Source organism: Octopus bimaculoides, chromosome 5, assembly GCF_046866305.1.
Source record: "Octopus bimaculoides isolate indiv1 chromosome 5, ASM4686630v1, whole genome shotgun sequence".
NCBI classification, from domain to species: domain Eukaryota; kingdom Metazoa; phylum Mollusca; class Cephalopoda; order Octopoda; family Octopodidae; genus Octopus; species Octopus bimaculoides.
This window is the reverse complement of record NC_142932.1, coordinates 93,450,170-93,475,732: the sequence shown is the minus strand read 5'-3', so window position 1 is coordinate 93,475,732 and position 25,563 is coordinate 93,450,170. Positions and strand designations below refer to the sequence as shown.

General features: G+C 31.8%; 2 protein-coding genes across 4 annotated transcripts in view; one reads left to right on the top strand and one right to left on the bottom strand.

The window, feature by feature from the left end:
• LOC106871303 (persulfide dioxygenase ETHE1, mitochondrial) overlaps positions 1 to 4,562 on the top strand; it is a 26,364-nt gene extending 21,802 nt beyond the window's left edge. Inside the window, exons 5-7 of the mRNA XM_014917687.3 lie at positions 3,502 to 3,591; positions 4,122 to 4,238; positions 4,440 to 4,562. Coding sequence (XP_014773173.1) covers positions 3,502 to 3,591; positions 4,122 to 4,238; positions 4,440 to 4,492 — 260 coding nt within the window. The 3' untranslated portion in view covers positions 4,493 to 4,562. The remainder of the gene's footprint in view (positions 1 to 3,501; positions 3,592 to 4,121; positions 4,239 to 4,439) is intronic.
• LOC106871304 (splicing factor U2AF 26 kDa subunit) lies at positions 4,559 to 25,563 on the bottom strand. Of its 3 annotated transcripts, XM_052968324.2 has the most exons (9): positions 25,491 to 25,563; positions 22,597 to 22,684; positions 19,562 to 19,628; positions 19,258 to 19,315; positions 11,091 to 11,164; positions 7,145 to 7,216; positions 5,104 to 5,237; positions 4,921 to 5,019; positions 4,559 to 4,829 (listed from the first exon to the last, which is right to left on the bottom strand). In XM_052968324.2, exons 3-9 carry the CDS (start codon positions 19,589 to 19,591, stop codon positions 4,649 to 4,651), a joined length of 648 nt encoding a protein of 215 aa, XP_052824284.1. In that variant the 5' UTR covers positions 19,592 to 19,628; positions 22,597 to 22,684; positions 25,491 to 25,563; the 3' UTR covers positions 4,559 to 4,648. The 3 variants fall into 3 exon arrangements, with proteins under 3 accessions (XP_052824284.1, XP_052824283.1, XP_014773175.2); XM_052968323.2 differs by lacking the exon at positions 19,258 to 19,315; XM_014917689.3 differs by lacking the exons at positions 11,091 to 11,164; positions 19,258 to 19,315; positions 19,562 to 19,628; positions 22,597 to 22,684; positions 25,491 to 25,563 and adding an exon at positions 11,933 to 12,575.

Here is a 25,563-nt window from a genome sequence, read left to right as displayed (position 1 = left end):
CAGGAAGTAAGAGTGAGAGAAAGTTGTGGTGAAAGAGTACAGCAGGGTTCACCACCATCCCCTGCCGGAGCCTCGTGGAGCTTTTAGGTGTTTTTGCTCAATAAACACTCACAACGCCCGGTCTGGGAATTGAAGCCACGATCCTATGACCGCGAGTCCGCTGCCCTAACCACTGGGCCATTGCGCCTCCATCATATCGGAGTAGTGTGACACAATAGACTACATATGCATTGTCCAATTGCAAAAACGAGTGGAACATAAATACTTTACTTGACAAATAAGAGTTGGAGTCAGGATGGGCTTTGGCTTGTAGAACATTATCTCAAGGAGTCTCATTCAACCCATGCCATATATGTATGATGATGATGATGATATATCTCGATTGTGAAGGCATGTGGCTTAGTGGTTTGGGTATTCAGTTCACATTCATAAGGTCAGGGGTGCGATACCTGGCAGTGTGTTATGTCCTTGAGCAAGACACTTTATTTCATGTTGCTCCAGTTCACTCAGCTGGTATAAATGAGTAGTACCTGTAATTCAAAGTGTCACCCTCATCACATTCTGTGTAATGCTGAATCTCCCTGAGAACTATGTCAAGGGCATGCATGTGTGTGGAGTGCTCAGCCACTTGCATGTTACTTTCACGAGCTGGATGTTCTGTTGATCGGATCAACTGGGATTCATTACATAACCAACAGAGTGCCAGTTCTATATCTTGATTAATCAATGACGAAAGAAAAGGTGTTATGTTATCAACTTCATTAAGGCGGCGAGCTAGCAGAATCGTTAGCACACCAGGCGAAATGCTTAGCAGTATTTCGTCTGCCGTTCCATTCTGAGTTCAAATTCCACCGTGATTGACTTTGCCTTTCATCCTTCCGGGGTCGATTAAATAAGTACCAGATACACACTGGGGTTGATGTAATTCCTTTGTCTGTCCACTCTGTTTAGCCCCTTATGGGCAATAAAGAAACAGTTATCAACTTCATCAGCTTAGTGCTGTTTTTGCTATAAGAAGCATGCCACTTAGAAGTGAGTGCCTGTGCAGCAGTCTATAAATTCCTCAGAGCTATAAAATGGAAAGATATTGCATAAGCTTTCAGTTCTGAGTTCAACGTTTCTTATAGCAGAAACAGCTGTAAGCTAATGAAGGCGATTACGTAACTCCTTTTGTTTTGTTATTCATTGATATTATGCTCTGTATTCTCCTGGCTTTTTACTTTAAAGCATAATACATATTGAATTCTAACAGCTGGTTTTTAATATCACTATGCCTAAGCAAAATCATAAAATATAGATCTAACAAAGAATGGTAAATGTCTAGATAAGCAAGGCCCAGTTTATTAGAAATTCTGATATATGATTTTTAACTGTAAATATTATGAGAGTCAAGACTATTGAAAAGGTTGCAAAACGCAACAAAAATTTTAGGAAAATAAAAATAAGGAATAAGTGGAAATTTTACTGGTGTGTGTGTTAAACTATAAGGCACAAAAAGAAAATGACTCTCCCCAGACACAACAGATTATGTTCACAGTTTAACCATTTTGCTTTAAATACACCAATACAAACTCTGTAAAGTATGTATAAATCTTTTAACTCTATCAACCCTGACAGAGCAGACCAATGATCAAAAGCATTCCAGCTATGATCATCCTCTCTCTCTTTACTGGTTTCAGTCATTTGACTGCGGCCATGCTGGGGCACCGCCTTTAGTCGAGCAAATCGACCCCAGGACTTATTCTTTGTAAGCCTAGTACTTATTCTATCGGTCTCTTTTTGCTGAACCGCTAAGTTACGGGGACATAAACACACCAACATCGGTTGTCAAGCGAAGTTGGGGGGGACAAACACAGACACACAAACATATATATATATATATATATGTACATATATACGTCGGGCTTCTTTCAGTTTCTGTCTACCAAATCCACTCACAAGGCTTTGGTTGGCCTGAGGCTATAGAAGACACTTGCCCAAGGTGCCACGCAGTGGGATTGAACCCGGAACCATGTGGTTGGTAAGCAAGCTAACTTACCACACAGCCACTCCTGCACCTATGTACATTTTGTTTGTCTAGAATAACATTGCACCTTTCCTTTAAGATGTGAGTTAAAGGAATTTGGCTGCTAACTTTGAGGCTCCTTCAAGAGTTAAGAGGCGAACACAGAGCTGTTGTCTTTTATCGTGTTCCTTTTAGTGAAATGTAGGCTGTATGAAGCACACATTAGCAGGGTACTACATGATATCAAGGTATAGGTAACTGAATATTGATCTATAGAGGTCAATTAGGTAAGCATTTTTGCTTTGGATGCATAATATTGATTTCTAACATGGATCTAAAACTTTGAATGTGGAGAGAAAAGTAACTGTTGATTAAAATCCAATCTCTGACTGATGCTATATCAAACTCAGAAGGATGAAAGCCAAAATTGGCCTCAGCAGGATTCAAAATCCAAACAAATACCATAAGGCATTTTTGTCCAAATGCTTTTACCAATTCTTCCCTTTTCGTGGATTGATAAATATTAACATGCATAAGAACACTAGTTAGTCTGTCTCAGCTTACTAAATGTTAAAAGAATCCGTCTGTTTGGAGCAAAGCTTACTGGTATGAGATGTTAAGTGAAAGGACAGTGAGGTGTTCAGTAGAAGACACACACACACACTAAGAAAAGATAAAAAATGTGGTATGGTCAAGTGAGAACTTGAAATTTTGTATCTCATTTATGGATGAAGGACTAGGATGGTTGTCAATATGCTCTAAGACAGACTGAGCAATTTGGGCCAGCAGGGGGAAAAAAATAAATCACACATTACAGAAAAGTACATTTTAACATATGTATATCATATTTATCAGGCTGTCAAAATTATCAAGCAGGCCAGAAGTCATTAGCAGATTTAATACAGTTTGGTAACCAAGGTGGTAGCTTCTTAAGGGTTGTCAGTTCATACAGGCATCACCTTTATATCCACATTATCAATTAATGTCCACTTTTCCATGCCTCATGAGTCAGACAGAGTTCGAGGCTGAAGTTTCTATGCCATGTCATCAACCCTCACTTGTTTCCAAGTAATATTTTCCCATGTCCAGACACGTTTTTGGAGTATATTGGAAAACTTTGGACTCATTTACAACTTTCACATTGTTTACCATATCCACTGATAAGCATTTCGTTGACCCAGGGCTGTAGCAGAACATTTATGTGCATAAAGTGTCATGCAATGAGATTAAATCCAGAACCATGTGGTTGTGAAGCAAACTTCTTACAACACAACTGCACTTAAGCAAAATTCTCAATTCTATAAATTAATCCTGATACCTGTTAATAATTTTCAATGCTGTTTTAATCAGTCAGCAATGTTAAGTTCTTACTCCAATTAAAATTTATGTATTGTTTTGTTTTTATATACCTCTAACTTCCTAAGTGCACACACACACACGTTCTTGTTAATTGGAAGCTATTAAAAGAAATGAATTTATACTCTTTTTTCATTTAGGTTGTTCAGAAACGCTTTATGAATCTGTTCATCGAGAAATATTCAGTCTTCCAAGTCACTACCGAATCTATCCAGCACATGATTACACAGGTAAGTTTCGTCATAGCCCCTAGGATACATTAACCTCTTGGGATACCCAGGCTGATTGATTGGCCCAAGTGATACAAGCTAAAAAGACTTTGAGGCCGATCCATCGACCTCCTGTGAATGGTTGGTTTTGAAGTGTAATGGCTAATCAATAGATCTCAATAGCAAAAAAAATTTGGTCTCTTCGGCTACACATACCAAAACACTATCTCAAAAGGGTTTTAAAAGAGTAAGGATATAAATTCTCAGGAATTCACCTTTTTGAAAGAAAAACCATCTGTAAATTACTATTTTACATGGCTCTTAGCACTACATCTTACCATTTGTAAGAACTCTTTATCATCTTTAGGTTCCTTCCATATGGATTGCTTAGCACTTTGTCATCTTTCTAGTACACTGTATCACATAATTCCTTTGCCTTGTGCACCCCCCCCTCCCAGCTAATTTGCATTGTTTAACAATACATGTTCAATATTGATAAAAATACGCACCTCTCGTGATGGTTTTACAATAACTTATAATTTACTTTTTAGGAAATACAGTTAGTACTATTGCGGAAGAAAAACAGTTGAACCCTCGTTTAAGACGAACAAAGGAGGAATTTTTGGAAATTATGGCCAATCTGAAACTACCATACCCAAATCAAATTGGTGAGCTCCATTTGTATTATACGAATTGTTGAGGTTAAAACTAAATCTATCTTAAATTGTTATAAGTTCTCTTGTAAGTGCAATCTTAAATCTATTGCTCCAGAAGCAGTTTAAATATGTTAAACCCTTGTGTTGTACTCAAACTTAAATGTCTAATTCAAACATTAGTTTTATTCACTATTCTGTACGTTTCTTTTTCAGACAAAGCATTACCTGCTAACTTATTGTGTGGACTTCAACCAGACCTGCCATAAAACAGTCATTATATACATTTATATTTTATTAGTGTGTGTACTCGAAAAATAAATAAAATCAATTAATTTCTGTGAGTGTATTTTATTGACTTCTGAATGAAAATGATGAAAATAGAAAAACATTTTACAGTTGCATGGCTATGGTGCATGATAAAGTTAAAAACGTCCACTTCGGCCTTCTCTCTCTCTAGAACGAGATCGCCTTTGATTCCTTTCTCGGCTTCTTGAACGGGATCGTCTCCTTTCTCGGCTACGACTTCTATTGCCACGACGTGGTTGCTCTTGGCTCCGGCTGCGACTCCTGCTGCGGCGTGTTGGAGGTGAACGGGATCTTGACCTGTGGGAAACACATTCCACAAGAAAAATTAGCTTACAAGTTAAAGTGCTGACATTTTAAACAACAAAATGCTGTGTAAATTTCAACTTACTTTCGCCGGCGCCGAGTTCTACCATATAATTCTCTACGAAGTTCACGAGAAATAGGTTTCAAATGCATGAAATTGCAAAATCCTCCACGAGTGCACTCTCTGAAAAGATAAAACCACTTGATTAAAACCAGCTAATGAGCAAAATAACGAATATTAAATATGAAGATATTTAAGTTACCTTACCCCATTTCATATTGACGGCAACAAGCTTCCCTAAAGTCAGTGACTGGTGATAATTCTGCATGAATTGGGCGGCCATTAAACCAACGATTATTTAAGTCCTTAACAGCCTTTTCAGCATCTTCTTCATAACGAAACTGAAATGAAATGATTAAGAAGTATAGCACTAACTTTCTCAAATAGTGACTGGATTAATGAATAGATCTGTATATTTACAAATTTTCACATAACCAGAAATTAGGGAAAATGATTATCAAGTAACTAGATCGATAACTCCAAATTCTGTTCATTTGCATGATTAATTATTTATTAAATTGTCCAGCAGCATGAAAAAGATGAATTTTGTAAAGTTGTTTAGTGATGCTAGATTTGGTCAAATGATTAAAGGGAGATGTAAAATGCATCTAATTCAAGGTAAATCTAGGTGTTGGCAACCAGCTAAGAAAAGATGCTCAGCTCATGAACACCTGTTCAGAACTTTATAACTTTTTGTTAGCTCATGTTACTGTGTCACGCCACACAATGTCATGGCAAGAGCAATATAAAATGCTTTACTTGTATTAATCTTTTTTATACCAGTTGAAATATGCTTAATTTTGGTAGCCTGGCCACATGTTTACATTGAACACCAACATTTTCCAGTAACTGAAGCATTACTGAACTGACTTTTATTGTATTTATATGGTAACTGACAAGCGAGATAAAACAGCATTAACCAAAAACATTCATGAACTCCTTATTTTTAACTTCCTTTAACAATATATAATTAAACAGGGAAAAAATTCTATGGCAGGGAGAAATCCAGTATAAGTTATTGACATTATTCTGATATCATTGTCACATGTTCAGGAACATCAATAAGATATATTTACATTTTGATAGTTCATTGAAACAGTCCAGCAAACAGATGAACTATTACAATTTTTACTTTTGTTTCAATATACAGAAGCTTTATATATTAGAGGCAGGTCAAAATAGTGGAGTTGGTAACATGTACAGTTTAATTGAAATGAACTTAATTTTGACTTCTGGAAAAAAGTGTGATTGGTTTTAAATACACTCAACATTTATTAATATTGTGTATCTACTACCACCACTGTTTCTGTAATATTTGCTTGAATGTTAACACTGGTACCCTAAAAACTGCTATAAACTAAAAAGTAAATTTTTTTAATTGAATCAATAAAAAAAAAAAAAGGGGGTTTAATAACTGAGATATGCAGCTCACATGCTAGGTGTGCTATTGGTTAGATGAAGAACTAAACTAAAGTAATGGTTTCACAAAGCTACATCATCATTTAATGTCCATGTTCCATGCTAGGATGTATGGGAGGGTACCACAAGAGCCAGCCAGGCTGAAGCCTGCACCAGACTTGTTATTGTTTTGGCAGGATTTTTACAGCTGGATCCCCTTCCTAACACCAACCACTCAGCAGAATGGACTTAGTGCTTTTTACATGGCACAGGCAAGGAGAGTAGTGCTTTTTACATTGCACAAATACAGGCGAGGTCAGTATTGGAAAGGTTTTTACAGCTGGATAGTAACACAATTTCTTTCAAATACTGGATGCAGCAAATAAGGCAAACTAAACACATAGAAATATTTCCTCCAGAAAACTTTATGCTTGATATTAAATCAAATATGAGGCCTGATCAATAAATATCCGGACTGTTGCCATAGTAATGCACACATTTCAAGTAGCCCTATTTGCCTTAAGCTTAAAAAAAATTTTTTTTTTTTTTAAATCTAGTTTATTTCCAAAATATTCCATTCTCCATTTCATAAAACTCCTTGCACTGATAGGAACTTGCAAGAATGATATGCAAAAAGAGGTGGAACTAAAAACATACATGGTTGGTTAAAACCTTACTTTGCAATCTCTTTATCAAAACCATTAAAAAGGCTGGTCTAGAGAGAATTAACATTTTGCTAGAATGTAAATAAAACATTTTAGATTGCATGAATGGATATAGGTTATGTGATATCCAAAGCAAATATTAAAACTACAAAACTAAAATTCTTATGGAAAAAAAAAAAGCTTACCTTAACATATACATTGCCAACAAGATGATCACCCAGATTATCGCATACATTCATCTCTTCTATTTCACCATACTATAAAAAAGGGGGAATATGTTCATTAATAAACACACAAGACATTACATTATAGTCAACAATTTAAATATCAAAAAAGAAAGAAAGACACTATATGAAACCAAACTTCTTAATGTCATTAACTTGAGACTTTCTTACATATCAAAATGTACAGATTGACATAATTTACAATTGCTTCTTACAAGTTTTAATGCTTAATGAAATTAACTCAAATGGTTATTATCATGAGAGTATTCCAATATTTTTTTTAATTGGTTGCATACAATTACTTTACAGTATTGACGGATAAAAACAGTTAAGAAAATAGACTAAAGGGAACAAAATGCCAATATATATATTGATAAATTTATATATGAACATTAGCAGAACCAACTAAATCTTGTATATGTAGCATGTTGATTGAGCAAGCCTACTTTAAACATTTGCTCATTTTATGTTTGACATCAGTTCATGCACTAAAATTTGAATTTTACTTGAATAATATTTGCTATAAAATCACAACAGCACATTTAGTAGCTGAATTGACAGAAGAAAAATATTCCAAGAATTAGAACATAAGTGAAGCATAATAAGTACTCCTTTGTGGTCAAAAGTCTGGCACATAAAGACTTCAATCAATCAATAAAAGTTTGAACACAAAAATTTTCTGGTGAAATATATTTAAGTACATCAAAGCAATTTTTTCTAGATTAGTCTTTTGCATGCTGATACTTTCAACATGATTTCAAAGGTTTTTTGTTTTCCAATTAAAATAACTGTAAAAGATATTTGGAAAAACAAAAAAAATATTTGTTTCATCATGGATGACTGACAATGATATTTTTACACAATTCTTTAGTTTGTTTTAGCAACCAGAACAACACCTTTTAAAGTATAGTCGATTACATCAATTCCAGTATGTATTCCATCAACACTGAAAGGATGGGCAAAGTGATATTGGACAGGGTTTCCACTATAAAGAGTTGTAACCAAGTACCACAGAGTAGTTATATATGCCAAAAACGCACTCAAAAGTGGTTTGATTTGAGCAGGAGACTTTGAGGTGCTACATTATGATAGAAAACTTCAATATTTTTTGATTTCTACTTCACTAGAAATAACTATTTCTAAATATATTTGAAAATAAATTTTCAAAAGGTCCTATATATTTTAGGACAAATTTACATTCTTATGACATCTTCATATAATTCTGAAAACAATCCTAAGTATGATGGGCATCTATGTCTGAAGTAACAATTTGAAGCAAAATCATCTTTCAGAAAATGTAAGTTTAGGTAAAAATTGCCTCAGTAGGAAATTTAAATTAGAAATCAAAATAGTAAAAAATTTTGTGATTCCATAAGCTAGAAATTTTTAAATGCTTATATATATGATTGAAACTGGAGTATAATAATCAGGAAATTGGCATTTTGAGTTCCCTTAGATGTCTAAATATCAACAACAAAGTGCCCAGTCTAAACAGTTTAGGAAAACTTGGCACTAATGTTCAGGAATATTTTAAGAAAACATTGTTGAGGAAGTTATGAACTGGAAAATGGAAACTGATTCCAAGTACACAATACAGTGCTTCAAAACAGAAAGAAGACACGTATCAGGTAACAGAATGGCAAAAATTAGCAAAAGAGAAAATTATTTGAAAATGATAAGACATGGAGAATAGGACTAATCTTGTCTGTTACTGCAACATGCTTGATAAAGAATCAATATATTGGCAGTAATTGAACCAAACTCATCTTTAACAGAATGCCATGAGATGTATATCAAAATAAAATTATTGCATGACTTATTCATAATGAAATTGCAGCTTTGCAACTATGACAAAATACTGATTGTACATTTGTCTAGCAGATACAAGCAAGAATAGTCCAGCTAATGTTGGTTACATTCAACAGTTACACCTTTCATAATAAAGTCATGAAAGAGACGTTCTCATAAGAAAGAAAATTATCTAGAACATCCTCTGTATGAATTTAAGATAAATTTCTGAATTTATTCCTATGGCTTATAATTCAAATAAACATATACAAAAGTGAAAATATTTATAAATATAAATACAAAAGTTACAGGAAATGAGAAGTTAAGAATATGCAAAGCCCTGGTCCAACAGCAACAGTATATTTAATTTTTTTTTTAGTTTGTTTTTAGATATTAAGAAAGTCATTATTGATACAAGCAGAAATGAAGCAATAAAAAAAATTAGATTCAATACAAAGTAAATAGAACTATTTCTTTATTAAAATCTATCAAAAGCATGACATTTTAATTATTGATGCTTAAAAATCAAGCATTTTGAGTTAAGTGTTACTTAGAACACAATCTGAATGCCATCATTTTTAAGCATTGCCCTTGCGCTTCAGTTAGAAAACAAAATATTTATAATCAAAACTGTATCATTATACATCAACTATACAAAATAAGCTAACAGAAAGTATCATTTTTAAGAAAAGTGCCATTCTAATTAAACAGACATTTTGATTCTATTAACTTATGTGATAAGAACTTGTCTTTCATTTTAATAGGCATTTATCCACTGTTACACACACATTGGTGTACTCATATATGCTAGAACAGGTCAACAATATTGCTTAAGCATTGACTAAATAGAATTGTGAGTAATGAAGAAAAAGAATGTTAAAAAAACTGCTTTTAGATAAATAAAACTTCAAAGTAATAATCAACATTTAGGGTGGACATTTGTAAATTATAAACTACCACAAAACCAATAATGTTGTCTTTATTTACAGATTATTTATCTTTAGATCATAAAAATGGCAGTACTAATCAATAACTTAATATCTTATTTCCAAATAAACAAAGTTTGACCGAAATACTATTCAGAAATAATAGAGCAATATACACATATATAAGACTATAACTTTACATTTGAAATAACAAGTGAATTCTTATGTCCTCAATACATTATGGAACAATGTACTAGCAGACAAAACTATAAACTAACAGTAGAGACAATGTTAATATTTAGAAATGAACAAAGACTTTGTAACCATTGAGTAAAATAATAAGCCTTGTCCTGAGAAAACATGAAAAACTTAAAGAAAAAAATATACTGACAAAAGAAAAGATAAATTTAGTGTTATAAACACTAAATATTAAGGAAGAATTTTCAAAGAATACATAGTCATAAATATACACAAACAGTAATAAACCAAAAAATAACAAAGCTAAGTAAGAGTTGGAGCCCATCTGGCTCTCTCAATATTTTATTTTTATACTTGCTTATTTATGAAGATTGACATGTGCACACACAAGCTATGACCAAATTTTTATTTAGACTTGAAAAGAATCTTAATTTTTAACATTAACCTTACATAATTGTCAAATTTCTTCCGTTTAAAATTTTTAAACATCCATTTTCCTCTTTGTAGCATGGATTTACAAATTTGAACATTTTCACACTGTTGGACTAGTTTCTATTACAGCTAAACATCAGTCCTAATAAAGTAGGAACGGAGCTTTTCAACTCAGCTGAAGCACACATACTTGCCCAGGGGGACACAATATGATGGCTAAAATAAGGTTTGAATTTGATATTGTGTGCTTCATAATTATTAATAGAAGTTACTACAGAAAAAGAAACATTCATACAGCTTTATACAGATTAGTACAAATCAGAACTTAAATAGCATATGTACTAGTGCTTAGTTTAACAGTAATTAAATGGTATAAATATTAAAGAAGTTTTAGTGAAGCTGTTAGTAGAAGTCACCAGCATCAAAGATTAGTCAAGATCAAAAACAAAATACAATAGTATTTTTTTTTGGATTAATTTTGAAAACAAACTTAAATTTATTAGTAATTATTGTTTGTGGCAGCAACATCAAAGCTTAATATTGCAACAGAAAAACAAGGTTACCTTTTCCATTTCTACATAAACCTCTTCAAAGAATTCATCATAGTGCTGTTGGATCTCAAGCTCTCCCATTTGGACTAAACGAAAACAGAGCACCAGCAGATATAGAATAGTGGGATAACAATTATAATACCTATAACCAACAGGCTAGGAGGAGCACTACACTAGGAATTAGAGTACAAAATAACTATTTTAACAGCTTCAAGTCAACAAACTGAAAAATAATGTATGAAGGAAACAAAAGCTGTAAAATGAAGTGCATTAGTTTGGGCTGAAAAATGTATGCTAGATGAGTGGAAATGGTATTTTGAATTGTTTAAGTATTTTTATTACAAAAATAATGTGAAACAAGTGCTTTATTGTAATCTTTAGAAAAATTACAATAAGAAATATCATTTCCACTCAAACTGATCAAATAATCCAACGTTTATCTGCAAATGAAAATAAAAATTAGTTATTTGAAAAATATTTTTACCAGAGAATGGTGAAAATGACGTACTGGCTGTAAAAGTTGTAAAGCATGATTTGAAAGGTTATTAATTCGAAAACAGAAGAAAAAAAAAAAAAAAAATCTTTATATCAGCCAAAAGTACTTAACCACCAGCATTCTCTGGTAATAGAAATCCCAAAATTTACAACATGGAAACAATAAGGAAAGGAAGGAAATGAATGATACATATTTCATTTAAATATTTTTGCAAAGAATATCTTGTTTCCATGATACAAATTCTGGACTGAAATATTTAGAGCAAGAACAATGAGGAAAAAAAAAAAAAAAAAATTGCAAAATAATTGTTTGTTTGTCCTGTGCTAGCGCTGAAAGGAAAGCAAGAAAGGAGGGTTACCTTGTCCTCTATTTCACAAAATACCTCCTCGAAAAAATCATCAAAATCCTGTTGCGCTTCAACATCGTCCATTGTCACTGAAAAGAAGTAACAAACATGAAGATATTCCTTCATGGCACAACAGGGAAGGAATGTCATAGTGGCAGTTAAAATTTAGATAGAATAATGGGACAAGAAGCTTGTAGTTGATTTATAGTGACTAAAGTAACAGGAGGATAACTTGGGACTTGTGAAGATTTCCCCTCGTTTATACAATCCTTGCAGCGTCATGTTAGTGCACAGAATTTAATTAATAACTCAAGATCCAAGCAGCGTTAAGGAATTACAGATTATTAAATTTATCGAGATCCACTGTGCAGCATTAATGGAATATGTATAATATGTATTTATACAGAATGGAAATAGGAAGGTATTTATCACAACATCTTAAAGTCCAGTTAAAATACTAATTCAACTTAGATTCCTCTGCAGTGCTCAAGAAGAGAGGTTCATTAGGTATGTCGAGTAATAACAAAACAAAAATAGTGAACCACTAAAAGATTTTTTCTAGACTTTATACCTTAGCTTAACATGCATTTCAACTATATACATTGCCAAACACATTTTGAGGTTTTAAACAGGTAGAAATGTTTAGTATAATTCTTTTAAAAAATCCACACTATTTGCATGATAAAAAAAAAAAAAAAAAAGGAATAAAATGAAAACTAAGAATAAAAAAAAAAACCGATTGATGAGGTGAAGATATATTCATGAATATTGAAGTGATTTTTCTCAAAAGAGAATGAAAATCAGTTTTCAATTTCGTATTGTCACAACGACAAAACTTGTCAAAGTAAATGAAGATTAGAAATAGTAATATATATATATATTTAAATGGTTGCATTTAAGAGGGGTCAAATTAGTCATAGATATTATAATATATAAAAAACAAGAGTTTGCTTTTGAATCAGTTCTGATCAAGGTTACCTTAATATTTTTGTACTAATTATTTTAATATTCCATTGACGAGAACAAGCTGCTAAAATAAGTGCTACTGGCTGCAAGATATTTTTCTTGTTGCCCCAGAGCTAACTTGAATGAATGTGTTCAAGGATTACAATAGTGAAGAAATCTTAAGTTAAGGAGACAGCTAAGCTAAGTTGATAAAATACCAGAAGAAAAGCTGCTTTAGGGAGCAGTGAACATTTACCTTGCTGTCAATCACTGAGCAAGTTAAGCATACAAAGAAAAATGACAAATTGATGATTTTTTAATACAAAAAATGAAAACATTGTATTATGGACAATTGTACTATTTTAAAAAATAAATAAATAAATAAAGGAAAGCATAAAAATCAACAAAATACAAGAAGCAAATAATATAAGGATTATATGTAATATGATTTCATAACAGCATGGCAATCTTAAGATTTGGCTGTCTAAGAAAGAAAATGGTCAAAACCATTTTATAGATTATAGTTATATGTTTAAAATAATTTTCAATTGAGTTAGGAAGGAGTGTGTGTGCACGTAAGTATGTGTTTTAGAAACTTCAATTTGATTAGAAATTAGTTGCTGGTACTCCTTCCAAAGGATCACATTGTAACTTAAATAATGATATTGCAACAAATCTGGTATTGGTGGTCTTCAAGTAATGAATTCAATGATTCTGAATATAAAATTACAAATCAAATGAAATGATTGCCAGGCTTTTATGAACACTGCTAAAGCAATAAAAAGAATAAGGCTAATGATAAAGAACACCATGTGGACAAATACAACAATGAAGAATAACAAATAGAAAGTGACAGATCCAAAGACATGGAGACAAAGAAGCTGTGTGAAAGTGTTGAAATGGTCACAACAACTAGTAAAACACAAAGACACAGCTTCAAAATTTAGAAGCCATTAATGTACACAAACATGTGGAAAGATAAATGGATAGATCATCTAACAATTTGAAATAAACAGAAGAAAACACAAAATACAATTTAAACAAATTAAAATCACAACAATAAAAGTGACAACTCAATATATAATTATTTTGGCTCAGAGAAATTATTATGTAGTTTATTTTTAACAATTGGATAACTTAGATTTCAATATTCTGTCAACTGGAATAATCAAATTGGTTAATAAAATACCAAACAAGTTGATATATTGTTTTGTCACTGTGAAAAACATTCGAAAGGGTTAGTATACTGTGCTTAAATGAGATATATACAGAAAACTTTTGAAACAAAAATTTTAAATAACAATTTAATAAGTAGCATGATTTCTTAAATAAGCTGAATTAAAAGTATTAATATACTCTACAAGTAGTTTTTCTTTTAATGTGATAGGTTAATGATTTTCAAATTTTTGCATATAATATTGTTTTTAACAAGTGAATATCATTAGAAATAAAGAATCAATATTGTATAATTGATCTACATAACATAGCGAGAATAAAGTATTTAATACTGATTTTTTATACTGACACAGGGCCACAAGTTAGTAAGAGAGAGACATGGGTCATTTAATTTATAGGATTTGAACTTAGAATATAGAAACAATAAACATATTTTGTTTTGGTACTTCAGAATTTCTATCACTCTCCTTCCTAATAATAATTTGAAAGGGAATGAGGCAGGAAGTGGCCCAGCAATGCTAATGAAGATGCTCACCAGTACACAAAGGACAGTTTTATGAGCATGGTATGGTAACAATTCATCATTTAAGCAGGTAGTGAAATCTGTTAAAAAATTTATTTTAAAAACTGCAGACATAAGATTTAGTAAGACTACAGTCAGTGGAGAGCACACAGCATCATGATTAACAGTCAACTTAAGTGGTAGGTGTTACAAATGTAGTTAGACCTACTTTCTTCTATCACCGGAACTATGCATGTATATGGCTATCTAGCTGCACTTTAAGATAAATCAAATTCTTGAATATCATTCATAACATTCCAGCAATTCAAAGACGATATATATATATATTCATTTGCAATTATGATTTCTTATAATTCAACAACTCCTTTATTCATATGACCAATTTATACCTAATTCTTAGTCTTGCATTTTGTTTTTAAGATTATGATGTTTAAATAAAAAAGAAAACAGACTATATTCATATTTCTTTGTCATTATGTAAAACCTTGAGCACTTCTCATTTATCACAGTATAAACACATACATACATATATATATATATATATATATATATATATATATATATACATTATATATAACCCCACACAAAATTCTCTCTTAAATACAAACACAGCATGCAAGAAGACAATATTGCAAACAAAAATAGAAACCAATGAAAAATCCCCCAAAAGTTACATCATAAAAAATCAACTAATTGTCAACATTAAAAAACATAAAACACAATCCTGTGTAATGCCTTGGATGAATTGTGAAGAAATCAAAGAGAAAATTGTTATAATAAAAGAAGTAGCATAGATACTTTGTATGTAAAGCATGGAAAAGAGGAAACAATTTGTTGAAACTATAGAAAAATAGGTGTAAAGTTGTTTAAGTAAATACAATACTAGTATATGAAAAAACAGGAGCTTAGAAATAGTTTAAGTAATATGCTAAGAAATATTTAAATTAAAAGATAAAGATGTAAAAGTAGAAAATAAAAAATTAGCACTTTTTTTTTTATTAAAGTAACATTTTGTAAAATCAGGAACATGTAAGTATATGTTGTAGTTTAAGAACAAAAACTTTGTAATTATTAAATAATTAAAAGTTGACAAAATAGAACTGTCTTATGGGATGGCAGAAGGGAGAGAAAATATATTAAGGGGTGAGCTATTTTAAAAATAAAACATAATTTCTAAAGATCTGAATTAAAAGTAATATTTTAAAATAAGTATTATTCCAGTTCAGATACTTTTTAAAAGAAATAGCTTCTAAAAATGATTTTTCTAGTTAATTTCTTTCAAAATGACATAACACTAAGCAACCGCTAAAAGTTATGGAATAAAAAAAAAAATCAATTAAAAAAATGTCAACTAAACAAAAATTTGCTATACAAATTCTTGCTAGATGAACTAAAGTATAAAATTTTTATATACACATCCACTAATATCAAATTAATTTGACCCAAATTGTACTGTTTACATTTAAAGAGGTTTTTAGATCTTTCAATATTTCAATCATAAACAGTCTATAAATAATCGAAATATCTGCTTAGCTTCCAACACTGGAATTTTATAGTTTGATATTACATGTGTTCTATGATTTAAGACAGAACATACTTCAATTATAGGTACCCCTTTGTCTCAATATGTCATGCAAACAGCACAAATTGGTCTGGCTGGCAGAGAGATAGTGGATCACCTAATTATTGGAATAATCAAGAGTAGATAAATACAACCAGCACAAGATGTCTTGTCAAAAGACACATTTTCAGTAAAAGTTTAATTTACATTCCCTGAGTGTACTAATGTATTAATTTATGTATTATTGACTAAATGTCCAAAACACTGTAAAACGAGTGAAGTGATTTGGACATTGAGTCCCTCGTCTTTCCTGGACACTCTCCCTTAATGTGGTATTTTGACCCTTTTTTAAAAGATGGAGTTAAAAAATCATGTTAGTTCATAAGTGAGTGCACCAGCCATTTGAAACATTAAATGTCCCGGTTCTTTAGTGATTTGCAGAGTGCATGGGCCAAAAGTTGCACATGTAACATAGGGGCCATTGAAACAAAGTTCTAAAATCCATCCCCCTAGCTTGGTTTCCATTTTGGCATACTGTGAATAAAGCCCCGTTTGTTTCCTTCTTTTTCATAAACTGTGATAAGGAACTTTTCAGCTTGTCTTCTTTTTGATCTCCAGTTGCTCACCATTTCTATTACTGTCACACCAAACTCATTTGGCTGCACTTTCTTTTCGTATACTTGATTACTTTCAGTGTGAATTTCGCATAGTTCTGCTTTCTCTTCTGTGACATGATGTTTGGAATATATTTACAGTTTTATAAACTGATGAGCAGGAATGATTTTATTTTTATTGACTAACAAAGAACGCTAACTTAAAATGTGTAAAAACTAATTACACAATCTTTTTATTGTATTTTAATTGCCATATTTAATATTAAATTAACCTATCAGCCAATTAGAACACACCTAAGTTTCACCACACATCCACTTATTGATGCATTGTTATGTCAGCCAATTAACATCAAGGGGATGGGGGGTCTGAAGCCATATTGTTAGTATGTCCAGTTTGCATTACTCACTAACATCAAACGTTAATCCAAAAAGAGGCAGAGTTTTCTCAATTTAATCAGATAATGAAATACAGGAGATTGCAAACTGGAGAGAAACAAAAAAAAAAAAAAAAAAAAAAGGAAAGAAAAAAAAGAAACTCATTAAAACATTTATGTATTCTTTTTAATGTTTATCCGATTTGTCTTGTAATGGATCATAGACTGCCACTTACCTGTTTCTAATTCCGGTCCAAAATTGAATGTTTAAATGCAGTCGATCAAAAACAAACAAAAATGCCTATTAATTCATTTTATTTCATATTTTCCGCAATAAAATTTTAAAAAATACTAATGTAAGAAAATATTAATGTTGGGTATCAATTGAGAGTACATTTCACTAATTAAACAGCTATGATGAGCACTGTCATTTCACCAAGTGACAGTGAATTTAAAGCTCAAATGGCTGGTGCACTGCTTTATGAACCGACATAATTTTTAAAAAATCCCTTAAAAGATATATCTGATTACTAGGTCTTGTGTATATGACAGCCCCAGTTGATTTTTAACCCTCAACCTGATGGAAAAATCAAATGGTAAGGGTTGATGTACTGAATGGAGTACGTAAAATTTTCCTTATAGAAATTTGACTTTTAGTTGGGAAAGAAAACAAAAACCTAGCAGTAATTGTTAACAACTCTTAAGAAAAGGTAAGATAATTGCAAGAAATAAAAAATAAAAAAAAATAATAATAATAAAAAAAACATGCTTACAGGAAAATTTTTGTATGTCAAAAGGAATAAGTCAGTAATTTGAAATGTAAAGTATACCTATTTTGGATAAACATACAATTTTAAAATCACTGTAAAGTGTAAACAGTGGTTTACACCAAAGGCTCTTGTCACCGTGGAAAGAAAACGCAGGATTATCTAACTAGTTTCTAGTCTTCTTAACCTTAATCAGAGAAAGTATCCATCTGTCCACAAAGCGGATTAGGAGCTTAGAGCTATTTACAGTGTATGGAAAATAGGGATTCAATTAAACTGGTCCTGCTCATTTGCATAACAGTTCATGACCCGATATGCTTAATATATGATACAGCATTTTAGATAATTTTGTAATGTATGCCATTTTGTTTTGATAACCATAATAGTAAAATAATAACCCTGTTGTCAGCATATGCTTTATTAACGCAAGTTAAACAAACCAGTCGAACTGACTTCTAGTTTCTATACACTAAAGTTATAAGCAATCACTCTTTACGTGAAAAGATGAGTATATTTTCTGTTTATGGTCTAAGACTCAAAACTAACCAGATCAATCCCACTTTTTGTCTACAGAAAGATTAAAACCAAATGCAACCACTATTTTTTACAGTAATGCTAAAATTGTATGTTTATCAGAAAGAGGTTTGCCATATATTTCAAATTATCCAAAATACTATGCAGTGCATTATTAAATAGTTCACCTAGTGGTTTGTCATTAGAAAGTGTCCAATTCTAAACTATTTAAAAACCTCTTAAAGTTCTTGTTTACATTCAACACAACAAACTAGGAAGGGACCTAACTTGACATAAAGTAAAAGATCACACATTTCCTATTCCTTTAAAACAAAACTTCCTAAACTGCTAATCTGCCAAAACTTAGAAATAAAGGCCTTTTTAAACTTCTAAAATTTCTGTAACATCAGTTAAAAGTAATATTTTTTAAATGTTTTAAAAATGATTCTAAACTTTATTTCTAATTAAGGATTTTTATCAAATATACTATGAAGAATAATGTAATTTCCAAAAGAAAATAATTTTGAATATTATTTAAAACACTTTATTCAAATTTTCATCGTTCTGCAATATTTTGATAATTTTTAGATTTACAAAAATAAAATAATGCATTTGCCATATTACTTAAGCTGCATTTTAACGAAAATAAGTTAAATTGTAGTCATAAATAGAAAAAAAAAAAATACAAATCAAATATTTCAAAAAAATAATTTGATAGTTTCAGTTTAAGACAGAAAGAAACCTAATTTTACACACTATTATTATTATATACCTATCATTAGGTCTACTAAGCCCCTGTAAAATGATAGTATTTACACTAACTGTGCTTATCAGATTAAAGAAAAAAAAAAAAGGGCTATTTACTAATTGGCACAAACTTCCATAGGCTTCCAGGATAGGATGATGAATGACTTACCAGGAACTGCAAACAAAAAAAAAATCACTATATGAGGGGGCTCGCAATTTTGATTTCTTACACAGAAATGATACAATATTAAAATAACATCCATATATACATTATTCAATATATAAATTTTATATAACAGAGTTGAAGGAATACTCTGAACTGAAATTATTTTAAAACTGTATATGGAAATATTTTATCATTAAAGAAACTTGTAGTGTTGCTATCATAAAATGTAACAAAAGGTTTATCACCAATACTTACTATGAGAGCCATCAGCTGTAAGAGCAGCATTTTGGGGATTTAGGTACAGATTCTGTAGCAGTACTGTCTATATGAAGAAAGAAAAAAAAACAATTGTTATGAAGATGCTTATAACTAATTTTTCATTCATAAAACAAATCAACAACACTCATGCTTTAAATTCCTCTTGTACTGCTTTCACTATCACTACATTGAAAATATTCAGCCAGAAAGCAGAGTAGCTACGAGGTAAAAGTAGTGAACAATACTGGCTGCTTGATCATGAACTTAAATACTCTGCCAATTAAAATGTAATGGCTCTAGTAAAGGCATATAGCCATTTGCTAAATATTCATGGTTGATAAATAGCACATCAACTTCATGATAAAATACAAGTAGAATCCAACAAAAATACTTGCTTCATTATGACTTGTGACATACAAAGCCACAATGTAAAGTGGGGAGGTAAGACAAGCAGGCAAATATAAGTAAAAGCAAAATATCCGAAACAATCTATAGATGCAGCCGTAGCAGTGTGGTTAAGAAGTGCAACCACATGGGTTCAGGTAGGTCTCATTGCTTGGCACATTGAGCAAGTGTCTTCTACTCTAGCCATTGTCCAACCAATATCTTGAATATGGTAGATGGAAGACTGTATGGAAGCCCATATAAATGTCTATCTTTTGTGTTTGTCCCTCTGACTGCTTGACAACCAGTTACAACCCCATTGGCAAAAGAAGCAGATAGAGTTAGGAAAGAAAAGAAAAATTTAAAAAAAAAGAAGTACTAGTGTCTATTTGTTTGACTAAACTCTTTGAGGCAGCATCCTTGCATGGCCAGTTCAATAATGACTAAAACCAGTAAAAGATGAAAGATAACCTAACAATAAAGAACATTGCAAACCTAAGTTTTAAAAGCATTCAAATGTTTAATATTTATTTCTTCTATAAACATAAAGTTAATAATTGAAAAGGGATTATATATTCAGACAAAATGATGCCAGAGTATTTCAGGTGCTTATTTTAACCTTCAGATCCAGAACAAAGAGAAACAGCATTAAATGCTGTAAGTTATCTAATTTGATACCACACTGTTTCTGCCAAATTGCAGTCAGTATATTTTAAACATTACCATATGAAATCAGTTTATGATTAATTATTCATGTTTTAATGTCTGTTAATTAGAACCATGTGGAGAGCCAACCATAATAATTGTGGTAATATATTGCAGAATAAAGGCGGCAAGCTGGTAGAAACGTTAGCATGTCGGGCCATCTTTATGTTCTGAGTTCAAATTCCACCGAGGTCAACATTGCTTTTCATCCTTTCGAGGTTGATAAACGAAGTACCAGTTGCATACTGGAGTCATCTAATCACCCCCACCTCACCCCGAAAAAAAAAAAAAAAGAAATTCAGGCCTTGCATCTAGAGCAGAGAAGAATCTATTGCAGAATAGCCTAAAGTAACTGTCAGGTGGAACAAAGAATTTACAGTGTCACTCAATCAGTTAATCACAACATAAGGTTCACACACAGACACCAACAAAATTTACAGAAAATTGAATAAGCTAAATAAAATAAAAAGACATAGGTGTGACTGTGTGGTAAAAGTTTGCTTCCCAAGCACATGGTTCTAAGTTCAGTCCCACTGCATGACAAAAAGGGCAAGTGTCTTCTTTGATAGCCTTGGGTCAACAAAGACTTTGAGTGACTGAAAGACAACCAAATATATGTGAGTGTTTACGTCCCCGTAATTTAGCAGTTCAGCAAAAGAGACTGGATAGGATAAGCATTAGGCTTAACCTTTTCGATACTGACCCGGCCGTAGCTGGCTGAAAAATTTTTTGGTTCATAAGACCAACCCAGCCGTAGCAAGCCGAGAGTACCCATTGTTATTGAAATGTGAATTTAAGCACAAATCTTCTTAGTACATTTGTGAAAATGTGTGATTTCACTTTGTAAATAGTTGAGTTATAGTATCCATTTGAAAATGGATAGGAGTTACATGCTATCAAGCAGTGATTCCAAATTTAAGGGTTTTTCAACGGAAAATATGGAGATATCGAGAAAAAGAATGAATGAGGTACAAAAGCACATGGTGTACGAGAATGAATAGGATATTTTTGTATCCGAAACCAAAAGCAGCAATAGTGACATCAAAGACGATTTTACATTGGAATAAAGTAAAAACTTTAAAAATGTTTTTATTAGCAATTTTTCTGAGATGGGGTCTATCCATAGTCTTTCTTAGGAAGCAAAACCGTTAGACTTTTTGAAGAGATCACTGCGGAAACAAACAGTATTTGCCAGAAAAGCCCATGAAATGGGGGAATCTAAGTTTGGAAAATTTGTGAAGCAAATACTGGGTACTGCTGTGGATTTAGTTTTTATACAGGGAAAATAATGTTAGTCAGCTTGGGTACAATGTGGTCTGGAATTTATCACTTCCATACCATAACCAGGGCTGTATATTATTTTTTGACTGATTTTTTTTTAGTTCGATGAAACTTGCAGTGGATTTCAGTATTTCAGTTTATTTCACCTTTATGGGTCACCTGTTCTGTTGTGCATTAAATTTCAACTGATAATCTAGTGATGTGCACAATTCTTCTGTATCAAAATTTAGTTGCATACCCAATTGAATATTAGCTGAGGATTCATTTTCAATGGTGATGTTTAAACAAAATTTTAATAATTTTACCTTGTGCTCAGTTTATCTGGATTTACCTGTAATTAGAGTCACTTTGAGATAAAAGTTATGCAATAGAATTGATTAAGTACCCATTCTTTAATTATGTTCCAAATATCACATATGTTGATAAGTAAAAAAAGTTTCAGTTGCTTAATGAAACTAGTCTAAATTCATGATGATTTTAGAATTTAATTGAAACTCATGAGGGGTGTATTTTGGTCAGAAATATAGTAACGAAAGGGTTAAGAAAAAAAAACTGGGGTTGATTCATTCAACTGACAATGTTTCAAAATGATGTTCATATTGAAATAGTGCAACAGCTTGAGTAGGTTGAAAAAAAATGAGAAAATAGCAAAATTTACATACCTGACTGAAAGTGGGTTTGTTGTGCAGGCGAGAACATCTTTCTCCATGTCTACAAGCTCCAATTTTGAAGTAAAAGGAACAATTAACCCTTGAAAGGAAATTAAACACAAGTAAATTCACTGAAAACGAAATCATATGCCAAATAAAGGAAAGTAAAACAGCTTTCAAATTAGCATAAAAAATAATGATTACCACTGAAATTTCTTTTGTGAACATTAAAATCATTCACTACCATTAACATATCTTTACTAAAATTGTATACATGTTAGCACTATGAAAAACAAAACAGTTTCATAGCATGATTAAGAAATCATACAATATAGGAACTGCACTCGGCCACAAGAAAATGGTATGTCATTTGGAGTACAACAATGTTATTAAGTGGAGTCATGGTTTCAGAATAAAGCCATTAAGATTTTATACCAGTGTAATAAGAATGGCTAAAAAGAATGTCAGCTTTTATTTCATGAATGCAAAAAGGGAAAAACAATCCTTAATTATAAAACAGTAGCCAATAAGATGGATTGTACATGGAATTCAAAAAGGTATAGCCTTTTCACATAGTTTCATGTAAATTCAACTTGGGAATTATGACATATATGTCTGTGGAATGCTCAGCTATTTGTATCTAACAAATGAATCCCCATTGGCAAACAACAGAAATTCACCACTGCTCCTGTACACTGTAACCGTGATGGACTAAGTAGCCTTCTGACCGGGGAGAATGTTGGCCAGCAGGATGGCATCATTTGAGAGCTAAAACAATGCAAAGCACATATGACCAGTGACATATAAACGACACCCAAGAGTTTGGTTAATACTGTATTTAGAGGTCACACTAAAGTAAGAGCAATAATAAATCTGAAGTGAAGAGTACGTGGATTTAAATAGCAAAAAAGGAAGACCATCCAGAAATATAACAATATCTAGGAGAGTATTGTAGCTCGCTTGAAGCATTGTCTGTTTCAACACACGATTTCACATCGGGAATATTGTATTATCTATAAAACAAATTCATAAAAATAAAAAAAAAATTGGGGAGGAGAGGAAGTCTTTCCCTCTATACTTCTGCCGAGTACAAATTTATTATTCTTATACAAGAATGTTGTTGACAGTAACTTTGAAGAGTTGGCTAGCTAAGCCATTGTCACAGATTTCGAAGAATAACAGATAATGAATGATATCAATCAAAATAATGGCTCACCTTTCTGAAACGAGCTTTCAGAGTAATTTCCCGCAGTAATATGACAAAGTGAAATTAAAGTGTTCATTCATATCGTGTGTGCAAATAAATACACGCTTTACTTGTGGCAATAATGCCGTTTGTTTTTAAAAAATCCATTATTTTCTCTGGAGCAAGCTGCTTCAATATTTCCTCAAATGAACACTTTAATTTCACTTTGTCATACCACTGCGGGAAATTACTCTGAAAGAAATCTTTTCCGAAATGCGAATAGATTGATTACATATTTCTTTCATTATATGATTGCAGTTTTGTGAGATTTGGCTGTTATTTCTAGCATGTGAATAGCCTGCTTGAAGGCCAAGGCCGTAGAATCGGGGGGGAGAGGAGCAATTGAAATTTTGAAAAATTTTGGTAAATTTTCAAATTAACACCCGCACGATTTTCACTAGGGTGTTAGGTTTAGGGTATTTCGTCCATAACCCTAAAATCCTAGTGAAAATCGTGCGGGTGTTAATCTGAAAATTTACCAATTTTTTTTTCAGAAATGAATCCTCCATAACCAAAAATGTAGGATTCCGTAACAAAAAAAAAAAAAAAAAAAAAAATCAATATATATATCCATTTTACCCGAAGTTATGACGGAAAATTGGATCTTATGAATTTTCCGAAAGTCCCCTCCGCACTCTACGGGTCCGTCAGCGCATTTTTTTTTTTTTTCATATTCGTTTTCCACACACTTGTTAACCCCCCCCCTCTCCCCAGGGTGGCTTATTATTATTATTATTTTTTGTTTCCGGGTGAAAGCCTTTATATTGACCATCTATTTCTGCCAGCCGAATGAATAAAATAGCATTTAACATTTTTATTCTTGCAAGTGGTGCCCTAGATATTACCTCATAAAAATCCAAAATTTACACTGCGCCATCCCACAAATATATAAATATACTGCATTTTAGGTTGTTTGGAAAATATTCTTCTAGAATAGATATTTAGTAAATCAAAAATAATCTAGGGTTTTGTTGTTATTATTATTAAAGCGGCGAGCTGGCAGAATTGTTAACACACCAGGCAAAATGCATAGCATTTCGTCTACACACACACATATATGAAAGCTAATCGCAATTAATTCAAATATCTAATACTAATAAATTTTTAACTTAGTAACAAAATCATTTCCCCCTATCTCCCTCTAAACTTAGCAAGCTACTGTGACGAACATTGAAAATAACTTGTAATTAAATTATCATAATTTATGTCATTTCATTTCATTCCTTATCACTTTAATCCTATACGAATGTCGCTATGTTCCTTGTGACTGACTGAAAAGAAGTCAATATTAACCGACATAATTTATTCACATTATCATCGATTATTTTCATGAAATGACTTTAACACATGAAAAACTAATATTTAAAAAAATAAAACGTAATGCTTTTAATTAAAGGATTCCATACAACATAAAGGGAATCATCTTCATTCAATATTTATAACAAAGAGATTTTTTTTTCCCGTGAAAATATTTCTCGACAGAATATCAAATAAATCTGATAAATGGAAGCGGTAAACTGTTACACAGCATACGACGAAAGAAATATGAACAAAGCTCCTTCCATATAAGTCAATAACAAATAGAGAGTGGTATAAATAACAGAAAGATACATAAGAATAAACATATGAGATATAAAATAAATTTGTATAAATGAATTACTTGTCCTTTTCTGTGCCAAAAATTGATGCAAGATACTCAGCCATCTTTCCAACGTCTTCAGATTAGCTGAATT

Bases quoted from the DNA above. Each gene is read 5' to 3' on its own strand.
- LOC106871304 (XM_052968323.2), bottom strand. From the start codon at position 25,534: ATGGCTGAGTATCTTGCATCAATTTTTGGCACAGAAAAGGACAA. The intron at 5,020-5,103 runs GTAAGGTAACTT...TTATCTTTTCAG, and splicing joins TGCCGTCAATATGAAATGGG to AGAGTGCACTCGTGGAGGAT. The intron at 4,830-4,920 runs GTAAGTTGAAAT...TGTTTCCCACAG, and splicing joins AGAACTCGGCGCCGGCGAAA to GTCAAGATCCCGTTCACCTC.